At 38.6% G+C, this 17281-nt stretch overlaps 2 protein-coding genes across 2 annotated transcripts in view; one reads left to right on the forward strand and one right to left on the reverse strand.

The window, feature by feature from the left end:
* The first annotated feature begins 4041 nt into the window (after positions 1-4041).
* On the forward strand, positions 4042-4563 carry LOC107751150 (immediate early response gene 2 protein-like). The gene has a single exon (XM_016566780.1). The coding sequence runs from the start codon at positions 4042-4044 to the stop codon at positions 4561-4563; it is 522 nt and encodes a 173-aa protein (XP_016422266.1).
* Positions 4564-14362: 9799 nt separating this feature from the next.
* LOC107751115 (voltage-dependent P/Q-type calcium channel subunit alpha-1A-like) overlaps positions 14363-17281 on the reverse strand; it is a 78297-nt gene continuing 75378 nt past the window's right edge. The window contains exons 42-44 of the mRNA XM_016566721.1: positions 16903-17125; positions 16125-16366; positions 14363-14442 (exon numbers count right to left, since the gene is read on the reverse strand). Coding sequence (XP_016422207.1) covers positions 14440-14442; positions 16125-16366; positions 16903-17125 — 468 coding nt within the window. The 3' untranslated portion in view covers positions 14363-14439. The remainder of the gene's footprint in view (positions 14443-16124; positions 16367-16902; positions 17126-17281) is intronic.

Here is a 17281-nt window from a genome sequence, read left to right on the forward strand (position 1 = left end):
ATGCAACGCAACGCGTAAAAATACAGTATAAGTCATTATAATCCGTAATTATGTCCCCACTGGATGCAACAAATGCCTCGTTTATAATGGGTTTTATTGTTTTTGTCTCGTCGCGCCGAGACACGGCATCATATGGTAAGGGGCGTAACATTTCCGTCACACGCTTGAGGTATTCGGCCAATCACAACGCACTGGATACATGACCAATCAGAGCATACCTCGCTTTTCAGAACGATGAGCTTTGTAAGAATCGACGCGCTTCAGAAAGGCGGGGCATAGAGGAGAAACAATAATGTACAGTATGTGGAAAATAATGTGTTTTTTGAACCTTAAACCACATAAACACATTTCATTACACCAAATACACAAAATAATGTTCTTTTTTAGCAACGTCATATGACCCCTTTAAAATATGTAAGCGCACTTTTTGAGGTGTTCTTGTTACAGTGTTATTACACAAATATGTAATGAATAATATTAGTTAACAACTTGTACTTACTGTTGGGTTAATGTTAGGGTTCAGTTTATGCTTGTAATTATGCATAATGATGGATATTGAAATGAATAATTGCTGCTATAGTAGCCTAAGTAAATGTAAAATGTAATAAAGACACCATAACATAAAGTGTTAATAAAATGGTCTTTTTAAACAACCCAGTTGCCTTATTATTAGTAATTTGTTAAATAAACATTTCTGCATTTAATTGCATTCATAGTCAGTAATTCACCAGCACATAATTATGTGATATATTTCGTGAGCTATTATACTAAAGCAGACACTGAGTGTGAAGCTCTGTGACTGAGCAAAAAGGCAGTATATAAATGTTCTATTGCATGTATGTTGAATTTTCGTATTTGTATTCAAACTATGGGCTTTATGTCAAACGGTCCCATTGCTATTGTTACAGAAAATATTTATCTCTAAACCTTAAAAGCATAATCACCTTAATGCATGCATGAGCACCAACACACATTTATTGACTTGTACATAAAGTGAATGCAATAATTTTGAGTACCTTAGTCCAAACTAACAATAACAATGTGTAAATAATAATCTCTAATTTTGTCTTTAATTGTTTTGTTGAGAAGACAAAACGGTTCATATTTGGATCAGTTTCATGACGCATTACCTAAGTCTCTGGATAAGTAGAAATGTCATATTTTTAGCATTGTTTGTCACTCATTTCCATAAAAGGGCTGTTAGCACACCTTTGCCGCAGTCCTGACCTGATTCATAATTAATTCGGTTAGGTAACTGGCCTAGATTTGCTTGGCGCTCAAGGCATTAAACATGCCAAGCTAAAGACAAGCTGGTGTGCGACATGTAGTTTTGCGACAGGTGTGTTAAACCGTTTAAAGGATTCCCATATGTCTTTTCATGCCAGCTAGAGGCTTAAATCCCTGTCGCCTGGTCGCCTCTCCTTCCTTTACTTTAAGTATCACTATTCTCCTTCACTTCCTCCCCCACCTCACACAGTCACCGCTTCCTTCCCGTCTCCTGCCTTCCTCCCTCACCACACTCTCTGTTTCCTGTTCACACACAGATATTCACACACTCTCCACCTCCAGTTAAAAGGCTGGCTGTAGTTGTCAAGGCCACATTTTTGTCCTCACAAACGAAGTGATTTGAGAGGACATCTGAAATGGGGCTGACTATTTGAAAGAATCATAAATAGGTTGAAAACATGTTTTGCATTAAATATAATAATGTCAACAGGTTTGAGGGTTAGGATTTAGCAAATATCATTACGTGCGAATGAAAACCACTGGGTCTGTGAGGTGTCCTCTTTAATATAGTGAACCCAATGTGTGCTTGTGATCGCAGCTGCAAAGAATGCTTATGGAAATGAAGGGTGGATCTAATTGGAGGCCTGATCCCATGGAATGCAGTTTGTCAGAGAACAGTAATGAGGGAGCTATTTTTACAAGCAGTGGCTTTAAGGTCGGACTGATGAGTCACTCTGTTTACAAAACATATTTGTAGGCAAATGTAATGCCGTAGTGTTTTAATAAAATCATCCCTTTCTCTCTATAAACACACATTCACAAACAAGACTACTATGACCCTGAGCAAAAATCAAAATAATCAGAATGAGATTTATTTCCGAGTATGCTTAAACAAGGAACATAAGGAATTTGCGTTAATATACAGGCTACAGCTACACAAATAGCATAGGCCTGTGTAGGCTACACAATAAACAAGACAGACAAAATAATAATATTATGTTTTTGCTTCAGGTTCATAACCTAAAATGCAATTCTCAGTGCAAAAAGCCCTGGTGCACATGAACAAAATTTCTGAATTTGGACATAGCCGGGTAGCCCTTTTTATAAAAAGAACGTGTATTTGCTGTGAGTGACAGCTGCCATCTGACCTCAATCGCTTTGCTTCCTAGTTGTTCATGTGTGCAGAAGGGGAGGGGTTGTTGGGCCGGTGACAAGTCCAAATATGGTGCGCGGTGACATCACTGCCTCCACTGAGGCCGCGGGAAGAAGCGCAGCGGAGGGCACGTCACGGCTTTTCCACTGCGCGCTCCCCGGAGAACCGACGGATGTCCCAAATATGGTGATACAACGTGACGTCGAGCAAACAGAAAAAAGGCGTCTAGCGCTTCCAAAGAACTGTAAACACAGGGGGCATATCGATCAACTTTTCAACAGAAATGTTTTTCAAGTTGAGTTTGTTGGGTATGTTCGATGAAAAGATAGCACAATAAAACGTGAATAAAAATATAAACAAAGAATAAAAAACAACACAGCTAATCTGTGAAATGATGCAGTTGGTTATTATTTCCCATACACTCTATGCCTCACTCAATGAATATGTTATGTATTTCGTTCACATGTCATTAGTGTAATTACATGAGGTCAAGAAACAGATTATCTGATGTCATGAAATGATACAGTGCCATTATAACAAAGCCTGTGATGTCTGTCATGACGCTTTCGTAGAGCACTGCCATTAAGGCCAGAGTTGCCAGATTTCGTTAAAAAGCAGCGTTTTTTTTTTTTTTTTTTACAAAACAAACTAAAATAAGCATCTCTTTAATAAGCTCTTTATTGTGCTTTTGCTTTCAATGATTATTACGAATAAGATGAAAAATGCTTTTGTTTAATTAACCCTACTTATTCATGAATGCAAGTTTACTAATACAAATGCCTAACTTCATGGTTTTGTTGACTGAAGTAAGGCTATACAGAAAATATTAGAGACTCTTTAAATAAGAAAGCAATAAACACTTTAAAATAAAATTTATTTGTTTTGAAATTATGTTTTAAGTTATTATGTCTATACACAATGGTACCCTTATTCTTATTTTATATTATTACCCCCTGGCATTTATTTATTTGGTTAGTTAGTTAGTTCTGTTTTATTGTTGCTGCTTTCATTTGAATGAAAGTGCATGTACACTAGTGTACAATAAAAATGAAACCTCATTAGTATTTTTATTACCTTAATTGTATGTATGTCTGCACTATGTTTTCTACCGGAAGCTCTTAACACCAAGATGAATTCCTTGTGTGTGTAAACACACTTGGCAATAAAGCTCTTCTGATTCTGATTCTAACTGAAACGGTAACAAAGCTGAAAGAGAAAATAAAATATAACATTAAAATAAAAGAAAACATTATATATATATATATATATATATATAAACTAAAATAAAATAAAAATAACAACTACAGTAGTACATAAATAATATTGAAATAACACCTAATTTAATGCATGAATTTTCTTATTTTATGCTAAACAAAACAAGTCGAGAGTAGCGTATAATAGGTGGACATGGCAACACAGAGCATATGTTGACTTGATTCTTTAGCGCTGTGCCAATATGACGTATGTTGACAAGAAGGGAGGGGCGTTTTTACACCCAGGGGAATGGAAACTCTTTACGTCACCAAAGCGCACATAAAACACCGCCCTGAGAGAAGAAAACTTTTAGTTTTGCAATCCACTGTGAAAACCTCAAAGCGCAGAGGTTTTAAACATTAGAAAACAGGTCTAGAACTGAAAGATTCTGATACATTGTAAACACAATGGACGTCGAGGCCAAGAGAATCATGGCTCTTTCTATTAGTAAACTGTATTCATTGAGGACCCAGCGCGGGGGACTGAAACTTCACCGGAGTCTCCTGCTCTCCATGACCATGAGAGCCGCGCGGGACATCTACCACACCGCGCAGCTGCTCAGAGACGCGGAGGAGGAACAGGTCGTTCCGTGCGCCCCCGACGCGGCTCCAGAGGAACCCATGGAGATTAGTAAAGACTCTCCTCAGACTTTAACTCCTAAGGAGGTAGCAATGAAACCTCAAGAACCTAAAGAGACTCTAGAGGAGGACAAAGAGAACCGATGCGCTTCTGAACGGCACTCCAGGAAGCGCCGCGGCAAGACGGCGCTCGAGACTGACTTTCTACCTCTGAAGAAGGCAAAAATGGAAACGGATGAGGAGAAGCAACATCTCCAGGGCGAGGTTTTGAGGACTAATAATGGAAACAGCTGTCGCCAGGCTGAAACTCTGACCGCCTTCCCAACAAATCGAACCATCGTGGCGTGTTGAGCAAGACGCGCTTTGGATCTTTTCGAGAATCGATTTCCCTCGATGGGAATTTCCTGGACAAACTGGTTCGGAACGGACCGGTTATGCAGCCCGACACCTGTGCGGCCGGCTCAGCTCGCCATATGAGCTCCAAGAAAGGCCAGGATCAGCAGGAATACAGGACAGGTGGTGGATACTGTGATCCCAAGCGAAATGGAATCACCAGAGCTGCTTCATTGTTCAGTGAGAGGAGTCAGATGACTCTGTTGACTCACGTTTGAACTGGCTGAACTGGGAAGAGAGGCTCTGATGTCTTCTATCCAAGTCTACGAACTTTACAACCTCAAACAAGAACAACGCTGATGGTGTACGAGACAAAACACTGCTGTGTGACACTTGAAAATGTCTTTGCCAAAACGTGTTAAATGTCACTGTTGCACTGATCAATTGCACATTAGATTATGTATTGATAATATTCATTTAAGAAGGACTTGATGGACTGATAACATATGAAGCTGATTTCAGTGTTCATTGGTTGCAATAAACATGCAAATGCTTAAAAAGCATCCCGTTGTAAAATTTCATTTAAAAACAGAAACATTTTCAACTCTGGATGACTAGAGTTTGGACTAATCTTTGTGGGGAAAAATATTATTGATGTTGTTTCCACATATTTTAACCAACGAAGTTCCTTGATTTCCCACCTTTTTTCAATAAAACCTTTTTCTAAACAATACTCTTATAATGAACAATTTCATTTCTAGTCAACGAGTTTAGGCTAACCAGAAATATTCAGTAAATATAAGTAGCCTAAATATTTTCTCATGATTTCAAGATTTTTTTAAATAAAATGATTATAATGATATATATTTATTATAGGCTATTTAAGGCATCAAAATAAAAAATTTAAAATACAGTTTCCTTAAATTTCTAAGGAACTCTGTCAAGAATAAGTAAGGGGGTTTCAGTCAGATCATGTTTGTGATTTAGTCATCATCAGTAATACTTAGGCCTATCTCACACTGATCCTAAACCCAATCTTTTGATAAAACATACAGCTCATTATCTGTCACTCCTGTGTAGGCAATGAAAAAGGCAACAGCTGGAAACACTAGAGTAAAGTGTAATTTCCCTTCATTAGTCAGCAAGACCTGTCTGAACATGTCCATGGCATGAGTCATGAAATTTACTTTTCCCTTGAACACACACACACACACACACACACTCATGTCTGGTTTGCTATCCTCATGGGGACTCTCCATAGGCGTAATGGTTTTTCTACTGTACAGACCGTATATTCTATTGCCCTACACCAACCCTACCCCTAAACCTACCCTCACAGGAAACTTTGTGCATTTTTAGACTTTCAAAAAACTTCATTATGAGTGATTTATTAGCTTGTTTACCCGTGGGGACCTCAATTTAGGTCCCCACCGTGACACGAGTCCCCATGAGTCTGTGTGTATTCAGGTTTAAGTCCCCACCAGAATAGAAAAACAGGTACACACACACACATTTTGGCTACTAACCAGCATCAGACTATGTAATTGTCAAGCTTGAAGTAGTCCCAGTTTAAGTGGCAGCATTACACCATTCAAGACTGACATCAGCAGAGCTCAATGAGAAATAATTAATGCAAGAGAGTGAAACTAGAGTCCACAGGCCTGAGAGCATGAATTTTAATCACTTCTTTAAATAGTATATTATTGTGTTTCAGGCTCTGGTGGTTTTGCAGAACCTAAAATAACATGTTAGCAATGTTTTATTTTTAAGCAATTAAATGTTTTTCAAAGATTTAGAGTGACACAAAAGCATGTAAATAGGCTTCACAAATGACCAGCATGAGTAAGTATGATTCATTGTTCTGATTGTAAATGTGGGTTGTGGGGGTGGATCTGCATTGCATAGGTGTGCAAGAAATTTCAGGTAGGAGGTTTTGGCGCCAGGAGTCTGTTGAGCCGACAGGAAGTGAAATTTTTAGGTGGAGATCAATTCGAATGGCTGAATCCTCAGCTGGGAAACTGCAGGGAGATAATTACTCAGGATGATTAATCACTGAAACTCATTTTAAGATTAATCACTGAAACCCAGTTGAATTCAGATTGTGTGAAACCTAATCTGCTTGTTGTGGGTATGTGTGACCATGAGTGTAAACCTCAAGCCGGTTTCTGATACAATACTGTTTCCTCCAGGGTGGTCTTAATGTGGGTCTTTCACCTCTGTAACTAAACAGACAAATGAGGAAGAAAGGGGGAAATGATAGTGATTTTGACCTGTTAAACTTAAATTAAAAATCATAAAACAGTGTCATAATGATCAACTGATGATCAAGCAGTCTTAATCAACTTTTTTCAATTATCAAAATAATAATAAAATAAAAAATGTGTATTGTTACACACACACACACACACACATATATATATATATATATATATATACACACACACACAATATATATATATTATATAATACACACACACACACACATTTATAATGTTTTTTGCAAGACTTCCATATTATAATGTGTATTGTTACACACACACACACACACACATATATATATATATATATATATATATACATACACACAGTATATATATATAGTATATTATATATTTTTATATATATATATATACACACACACACACACACATTTATAATGTTTTTTGCAAGACTACCATATTATTTACCCTACAGGATATATATAAATATATATATATAACCATAATAATGTAATATAATGCTAGATAATGAGTGACAATATTAATATAATCAATAGAATATCTGCCTGTCTGTAAATCTTTGTATCTATATCTCTTTCTATGAATTGTAATTACATTTTAATGATTTTAAATAATTTTTACTTGAAATATTTTCAACTTTATTTAATGTTTATTGTTAACAAAACACATTAATCAGGCATTTGTTCTGTATTTAGACATGTCTCATAAAGTAAGTGTAAAATATATTGTTAGACTTTTTGAGCTAGACAAACTTCATTTTCTGATGGTTAAACAGTTCCTGTCTGTGACTATTTGTTGAAAAAGTAAAATGATTTGCTCTTCTTTGCTTTATGGTGACTAACAGTTGACTTACATAGGAAGTCTCTGTGAGGGTGTGTAGATGCACAGTTAGTAATGAATTGTTTCCTGGGTCGCTCATACTTGGGATTTATTAGGGAGCCAGTGAGTTAACAGCCCAGATCCTTAATCATCTGGCTATCAGCACTTCCTGAACAGTTGTCAATGTGTGGCGTCACTTCCCCCACCTGAAACACTGAACTCGATTGCATCCTTTTCAGATTGTCGTATAGGTGTGAATGCACATGTAAAACAGAGGCTTTTGTCCTCTACAAACGTTCATCAATTGTTGTGTGCAAAGGCTGAAATCAGACACACGTTCACACACAAACTACAGTCGCGCATCTGAAGACAAGAGATGGGGGTAGAATGCATTCTCTCTGGTTTTTATTCAGGTTCTTTAGGAAGAGTTCTGTTCGGAATTACAAAATGCACTGGTAGAAATAGCAGAGATAGAGAGACAGAGGAAGAGAGAGAAAAAAAGAGAGATTTTTCATAGCCAGAATAAATGTGCAACATCACCAGTTTCAGGCAGCCTCTTTCACAGCTCAACATCAGCAAAAGGGTTTTGGATCTCTTCTTAAATCAGAGTGATGTGCAGTTTGTCATACTGAGAGTTACTGGGTATCTTTTCCCCTTTTTTTTTTTTTTTACTCTGTAGTACATTTCCACAGCGTGTTGTGTGCTCACCTTACCTACGATTCTCAGAGAACAGTTGGCAATAGAAACAAACAAACATTCCATGAGTTTTATCATGTCTCTTGTATTATTATTTTTTTCCTCTTGGTGCTCTTTTTTGTCTTTATCATTTTTAAAAATAGAAGAAAAAAGGAACACATTGCTCATAAAAACATCTAACTATATTTATACATATATACTCTTTTTCTTTATATTTCTTTTAATTTTTTATAATTCCTGAAGTTGACTTGTTAACCCACATAGTGGCATGCACGTTGCACATGCAAATCAGTAATTAAATACCTCTCTTTATCATGGCCTTTTTTTCTCTTTAAACTTCCTCTTTTGCTTCTAAATGGTTCAGGTCAATAGTAATATGGATGGCGGGTGGGATATGGGTGATTTAGGAGAGATGGGACGGGTTTGCGGGTGTCACGGTGACAGTGGCTGCGCGCTCGCAGGAACTCCCCTCATACTCACACATTCACACCACACGCTAATTTCCTCTTCAACACACACGAGCACTCCTGCTGACGGGGCAGAAAACGCACTTCCTGTCTTGCGATCTGCTTCCTATTAGAGAACCGCAACATTCATTTATCTTTTAAAGGGGTCATATGATGCGATTTCAAGTTTTCCTTTCTCTTTAGAGTGTTACAAGCTCTTGGTGCATAAAGAAGATCTGTAAAGTTGCAAAGACTAAAGTCTCAAATCCAAAGAGATATTCTTTATAAAACTTAAAGATTAAAACATGTCAACATATTCTGTTACACCAAATACACAAAATAATGATCTTTAAAATAGCATCATATGACCCCTTAAGTGAAATCTGTTCATTTCTCTGATTTAATGCTACATTTTTTTTCTTTTTTAGTTGAGAGCAAAGCATCTATTCTGGCACTGGTGCACTTAAAAATTAAAAATCTGTCATTGTTTACTCACTCAATGATGTTGTTTAAATCGGAGAACACAAAATAAGATATTTTAAGATAAAAACAACAACTTGGACCCCATTGACTTTCATTGTACAGACTAATAATATTGATAGCGCTTCTTTTGTGTTCCGCAGAAAGTCAGTCAGTCATACAGGTTTGGAACGGCATGAGAGTAAATTATGACATTTTTCACTTTTGTGTGAACTACTTCTTTAATTGTGTATAATTATGATATATGTTTTAATTAATTTTACTATTCATACATTTATATGAAAATATGATTTCTTACGTATTAATTTTCAATATAATCTCAATATCGATTCAGCAATGTGTTTGAAAAAAGAAAACATGACATGCATAAAGAACGAGAGGAAATGAAACAAAGGAACATGGCAATGTTGAAGAAAGAGGATGAACACAGACTGTTGCAGGATGTTTATGAATGAGATATACAAGAGTTACAGAAGAGAAAGAGATTGACAGACCCAACAAAACAAGTTAGATAGACATGGATAGACAGTCGAGGTACAAACATGATGACCCTCTTCGCTTTCGCCATGGCTTCGTATCTACGGTCGTGTAACGGCGATGGGAAACTGTTCAATTAAGGCACTATAAAACGACTTGCCTTCAAATCAGCTCGCAGACACACGCGCACACACTCGCAGACGACCGTCCCACTGTCACATGGATGAACCCAACCCTCCGATCTTCTGGAATAGTGGCGATGGATTCGTATCCGATCTTGGATTTGGATCAGATGAGGATGATAATGAAGTATGCCATGGTAAATGCTGAGCAGAAATGGATTGGCAAACCCAGCACTAAATTACCCAAGGTGCACAATATCATTTGAATCCCATTGACAAGATTTTTTTTTTTTTGGCATGCACATTGCCTGTGCTGGCCACAGCTGTGCCTCAAGTTCTCGCTCTCATACATACAGGGAAAAAACTACATTACCCATCACCCCCCTCCATTTTCTCAGGTTCCCCCACACCTTAGCATGCACACACATGTAGTTCTGTTCTGTACAAAGGGAGACCACAGGAAGTGGTGTAGCTACATAGAGGGTGACTTGTTTTGGCAGCACTCAACCATTGAAGGAAAGCCCTTATTTCGTATGAAACAGAAAGAAAATACAGCTTTGTTCTACTAGGACGATACGAAACAAACAACACGTGCTCAAATGCAAGTGTGTTGTGTATCTACGATGAATCACTTGTGTGTTGCAAACTGAAAATGGCTTCTGTTGGGACAGAAAATGAAGATGCGTGTCGAAAACAGAAAGCAATAAAGGCATTGACACTGAGAGCAAAAGAGGGTCAGAACTAAACTGATGAACAAGCAGAGCCAAAGAAAGATGCATCGGTCGTAATTATATTCGTAAACTCTTAAAGGGACAGTGCACCCAACAAAGAAAATTCCTGATATCATTCATTCAACCTCATTTATCTAATAAACCAAGATGACTTCATTTCTTCTGTGATAAAATTTGAATCTAATTTTGTGCTATATTTAAACTCCCCATGAATGAATGGAATACTGCAATATTTATTATAAATTATTTATCCATGCACATCATTTTCTTTTTAATTCATGTGCCCTTTATTCAAAACAAACTTCTAACCTGTCACTAACAAGAGATCACAGCAATTAGCAAACTTTAATGCTCCAATCAATTCTTGATTGGAAAAACATGCATTTTTTCACCTCAATATGTTTTATTTGTATATGCATCACAATAGAATTGTGCAATTTACTTTTCATGCTAAATTTAAGCCTTTAAGCGAACTAGATCTTTCTAATTTGTTAATTAATCATTCTGACAGGTTCTGTCAATTGGTTCAACCAATTTCTAAAATATTTAGTTAATAACTTTTATTACAGTCTCTTTCTCACACAAACCTATTGTATGGCTTATAAAACTTGGAATATAGTCATATGGACTACTTATATGGAGCTTTTGTATCCTTTTTGAAGCTTAAACGCCTCAATTCTTACTCATTTTAACTGCATTGAAAAAAGCAACTGGAATAATCCTTGAACATCTCTCTTTTTCTGTTCTACAGAAGAAAGTAAATCATAATGGTTTGGAATGAGATGAAGGTGAGTAAATGATGACAGAATTCCCTTTTTTTGGGTGAACTGTTCCCTAAAAAACCACAACCTTCTGCTATCTCTTTATAATTAATACAAATCAAATTGTATTAATAATCTATCGATCCACATCTTGAGCTAAAATGGAGCAAATTTCCTGCATTTCAAGTGTTTTCGGCAAAAGAATACAAGACCAAGAGAACTTCTAAATGGGCATAATATTAACCATGCAAAAGGTCAAGCTAACATTCATGCCTGACAAAAATAAGCCTTCCTGTCCTTTTGCTAAAGACCTGAGAAGTAGAACAATCCCTCCGATGTTCGATGCAACTCTCTGAACGAGCAGGGTGAGACAAATCAAAAAATGTCTGCCATCCACTTGAGGAAGCATTGCTAAGAGAGACAGAGAGCCTAGATGGACACCCTGACAGAACTTGCTTGTCATTTCCCTTCATTACTCTCAGAGTAACTGGGATCTTCCCCCATCATATAACCGTGCCTCCCTGTCTTTAAAAAGCCCAGCAGACAGCGCAGACATGGGGACTTGTTAAGGCGTAGTGTGAGTCCATCACATTAAGAGAGAGATAGAGGGGAGAGGGAAGAGAGGCAGGGGAAAGGTTAGTGTGCGACACTAGAACAGAAGGCACTGTGGCTCTGCAGGTTCATCTAGACCCATGGGCATCAAACCAGGAGCTAACTGGGGGCCAGCTGTAGGTAAATGTGGGCCGAACATCAACAAACACCCAGAAAACAGTGGTTTCCTCCCTAAAAGTCTTGAATATGGGTTGGCAAGGAGAAGGGATCAAATGAAATGACACTATTCGTATTTTTAAGAAAACAAGTACTGTGGATTCCATATGACTCTGGGACAGAATGAAGATAAGAAAAGGAGAAAATACAGAACCACCCAACTGACTTCAAGATTAGATGAATGTGATGAGCTATTCTGAAATAAGAGAGTGTTTAATGTTGAAAACCTAATGAATCCTTTCGGCTTCCTATACTGACTTCTTGAGGAGAAATTTCTGCATCTTTTTAACATTTTTCTGGAATCCCATAAAGAAAAATCATAAATGAGATCTCTTTAACATCTCAATAGTTACTCCTAGAGATAAAATTGAGACTCCTGAGAAAAAGATCTCACACGTGTCTCCTGTAGAATTTCAAAAACACTCTGTGATTTGCTAACACAAAGTCTGCAATCAAAAGTCAAAGATATGCTACCCACATCTCATTTGTGTCTACTTTTTTCTAAGGATTTAGGAGAATAAAATTATCTGGAGGGGAAAGCCTGTTGTAATGGGATTTCATAAACATTTGACTTTTCTGATGTTTTGAGATGGTCCGATGGGTGGGGGTCAGCTGGACGGGTTCAGTGACAGTAGGGGAGGCTGAATATGCCGCACCTCTACACCTCTGTGAGATATATGTTTGGCTGTATCATTGTATCCTGAGCAGAAGGAGGGGGGGGTCTCAGATTGAGCAGGCAGCCAAAGACATAACAAGCTGCCCGTGGCAGGGAACAGGAAGGCAGGGTGGAAGAATCGTTTCCAGTTACATGATCAAAGACTACCCAGGTCAAAATTCTCAAAAAACTCCTGTCGGAAAAAAAGTCAAAGGCGAGCTTCGACAGACCTGCTTATGTCACCTGTCGGGGGACAGTTTTGCAAAATCTAAAGTTCTTCAAGTGCCCTCTGGCGACCGTATTTTTATAAGGGATTGTTTGTCCGTAGTCTAGCCTGGCTTAAGCTGCGCAACAGCACCACAACATGGACAAAGAGTAAACAACAACATTCATCACCCAAAATACTAACTTGCACTAACTCTACATTAGCTGTGAAATAATTCAAGGGGTTAAAAACTGACCCTCTATAAAGCGGTTTCTTCAGATCACACTGTTGTGTGACCATCTGTTTCTGTCAAAAAATAAATATGGAATGGACCCTGAATTTGTCTGAAAAACTCTGACACAAAAACTGTCCGAGGGTATCCTGAATGCCCCGACTCTCTCTTTTAAAACATTCATGAGCTCTGACCTGAACTATTCACTACAGATAGGAATATTCTACTTAGCTGAGGTCACAAGTACGTAAACTTTAGGATGCTATCAGGAGCGCATCCTTATAGACTTCAATCTTGTGGTGAACAGAACCGAAAATAAAGTTCAAAACAAGATGGCCACAACAGACAAAACTCTCGAAAACAAGACAACAAAGTCACGTGATCACCTCTATCTTCATCAGTATCACCGTCATCTTCATCAATTGCATTAAGATAGTTTTCATCATTATAAGACTATTGTTATTGACAATAGCAAATGAAGCCTTTAGAAAGGAGAACGTCTCTCACCCCGTTTCTCTCTCTGTTCGCAGCCATGGCCAACAGAGCCGTAATGAGGGAGGTTTCACCATTCAGGCTCGTTTTTAGTGCAATCCAAAGTAATAATAAACAGTGCAGAACATCATCTGGGATCCTCAGATGGATATAACATAGAAAACACCTTCAGATCTGTCTCGCTATTTAGAAAGGTCTGCTGTAGCGTCTATCTATAAACTCCATCTGCACGTAAAGATCTGTAGACATGGCAAGAGCAACAGGGAGAAAACGAGAGAAGGGGAGGCCCTTGACGAGCAGTCCTTGGCGATCGGGGATGCGGGTGTGAATGAGGGTGGGGGTTGCCCTGTGATAGACTCTGCTCGTAGGCAGGCGGCTCATGGTGCCGCTCGTACTCATAGTCCCGATCGTAGATAGGTCCGTCGCCCTCCAGACTGTCAGGCAACGGGCCCCAGCGGCTGTGACGTGGGGACCTGGGAGATGCGTGCCTGGGGGAGCGTGGGGAGGCGTGCTGGGGTGAGGCGTGCTGGGGCGAGGCGTGGCAGGAGGGTGAATGATGGTAGGGCGGTTCGTGACCCGGTGGAGAGAAGTGTCTCGGGGAAGGGGAACGGAGTCGACCCTGGCCCGGGGAGCCGTACGGAGGCTTGCGGACGGCAGGGGAGTAGGTGACATGAGGGCGCGGTGTAGACGGTGTCTGGGGCAACTGCCGACGGCCACGTCGGGGGGTGCTGGTCCCCGACGTCGAGGGAACGGGGCTTCCGCTCACGGAACTACTGCCCTACATGAAAATTAAAACAAGGCAAATAAAAAAACACCACAAAATTAACGTCAAACAAAAGAGAGGAGCACACACCGGCAAGAGGGGGAGGACGTAGAGGAGGAAGAGGAGAGAGAGACGAGGGAGAGTAAGTGAGAGAAAGAGAGAGAGAGAGAGAGACTGTAATTAAGAGCCATTTGCTTATCATCTTGGAAAAAATAATCCCTTCATTATCACCTTTAAGATTAATTAGCCATCAGTTTTTGTCCCTTCTATAAGATTACGCACTACTCATGATAAAACATTGTTTTATGTATTCTTATATTTTTAATGTGGATTCTGCCTCATGTTGCCATGATTCAGGGTTCATATTGATTCTACTATTTTTTTTTTTAAGAATTAGTGTGGAAACAACAACATCAAGAAAACCAGAAAGAAACAAACCGGTAATGAGGCAAAACAGCAGACACAGAGAAGCCACAAGTCACATCGAGAAAAATGGACAGAAACCACAGTGATAAAAGAAGATAAACAAAAGAATAACACAAAAAAGAGAAACTGATTTCAGTAAGCAGTCATGATAAGGTCACAGGTGTGCATATGCTGTCTGGTTATAGTCGACCCACACCTGTGTGCTCAAGATACCTTTCATCCCTCAGGCTCCTCATTGCAGGTTACTGTAAAGATCTTAACCATGGACTTACGCACATAAATAGGTGTGCTGAATGAAGTGAATAAAGGAATGCTTCAAAATGATGCTACTTCATGAAATATGCTATTTTCCTTTACATTTTAATAAAAATAATAGTCATGCCAATTGATTAAAATTAATTCCACAGTATTTAAAATACTTGATATTTTAAATATTTGTTTAATGGCATCTTCTCAATAAGTAAATAAAGACTAATATCACTGATATCAGTATTGATACGGATGGCTCTTATTTATTATTTTTACATTAATTATTTATTAACATTTACAGAACATAAAAACATAATAATAACCTTTAATTGAAGTGAACCTGAAACAATATTCACATAAACCCATTATAAATAATCTCCACTTTTTATATAGTTTGAATGTTGATGTTTCAAAAAAAATGGTTTGATGTATTATATAAACATACTCTAGTTTTCATTACAAAACCTCCTCCAGTCCAAAAAAGACTATCTACTAGAAATAAACTGCAACACCTCATTTCAAAATGCATTAGCATGACTGCACACAAATTTTGTGCTGTTGTTTGGCTGCATATATCTCTTCTTAGGCATCTTAAGGATCTCAATATAAAGAAACAGTAAAAGATTCATTTTAATATAAATTTAACCATTTGGGTGCAAAGTTATTGTTATTGAAGAACAGGGCAGTGCAAACTATAGTGGACCTGACAGCAAACCTGAAATTCTTTAAGTGCCGTTGCTTATTTTATATGTGAATAAATTAGAAACAGAAGCTATAATAATAACAAAGGCTTTTTCAAGCAGCAAATAATAGCCAGAGGAAAGGTGGGAAATGTTTGGGTTAAAGTAAAATCACACTCTTACAGAGCAAGAAACCTTGATTAAAAAGTGTAGATCAGCGAACGAAAAACATTTAATCTGACATGACCCCTTTATGTACTATTGTGAGTCACTTCTAAAAATAATGTTGAATTTGTGCATAAAATAAAAGTGGTATTTCAGTGAATGTGTGCCCCACCTGTCTATGCCCTCTCCCCTCACTCGGTGAGCGGGACCAGTGGCGATCAGATCTGTCGTGAGGATGACGGTGGTAATCGTGCTCATGACCGTACCGCTCCTTATCCACCGAGCTGTGGTGGTGATGATGATGATGGTGGTGGTGGTGGCGACGATCTTTTGCTCGACCCCGTTCTCGTTCTCTCTCTTTAGGTGGGAGGTCACCTGATTGTGTAGTGGTGCTGAGATCCGTGCCCAGACCTGCTAATGCCAACACAGAAATGAGATGAGATAGCACTTTAGACCAAGGCCGTAACCATGTCTTGAACATTGGGGGGGGACCAACTTTCATATATATATATATATATAGCCTATGCGCTGCTTTTATTGACACACTCGCACACAGAGGTCATATAATGAGGTGTGCACACTCAAACATGTTAATACTACCCCGCGACTTTTATTATAATAAAATAGTTTCCATACTGAATCGCTACATTATATTTCTCAGCAACGACATGTTTTTAAAGTAACTAAATTCACACCTTCATTGTTTGTAGGGAGAGACGAACAGATGCAGGTGATTCACACACGCACATTTAATATCTCTCGCTCTCTCAAAATGGCCTTATTTGAGAAAAAGGTAGAGTAGTTTGCATCACTAAATATAAATGTCGGTCATTTAACATTTTTTAACAAAATTAGGCATCCGATGACCCCTTTTGCATAATTAGAGCAACAAAGAATGTGTACAGGAAATAAACAACCACAAAAAGTTAATTATATTTTTCACGTGTGACCTGTGTCTGCATCTGTATAGCGAGCGAGTGATCTCTCTGAGGTGCGGTGACTGCGGTCTCTCTCCCGGTCTCGATCCCGTTCTCTTCTTCGTGGACCGTGTCGGTGACCCTCTTCAGACACCACCCGTTCCAGAGAGTAATCGTCCAGTCGCACGCCTCGTCCTGAACGTCCGTGAACCAGTGAGGATGTAGAACGGCGCATTGGACTTGTGTCTGTGATGGTCTACAGAGAAAGATACAAGGTAGAAAAAAGAGAGATGGATAATTTGTGATTGAGAGAGACAGAGCGAGAAAGAGAGAGAGAGCGAGAGAGAGAATGAGAGATAGACAGGCAGACCAATAGACAGACAGACAGACAGACAGATAGATAGATAGATAG

The sequence above is a fragment of the Sinocyclocheilus rhinocerous genome, unplaced genomic scaffold (genome assembly GCF_001515625.1).
Source record: "Sinocyclocheilus rhinocerous isolate Xijiao unplaced genomic scaffold, SAMN03320098_v1.1 scaffold1413, whole genome shotgun sequence".
Lineage (NCBI taxonomy): Eukaryota > Metazoa > Chordata > Actinopteri > Cypriniformes > Cyprinidae > Sinocyclocheilus > Sinocyclocheilus rhinocerous.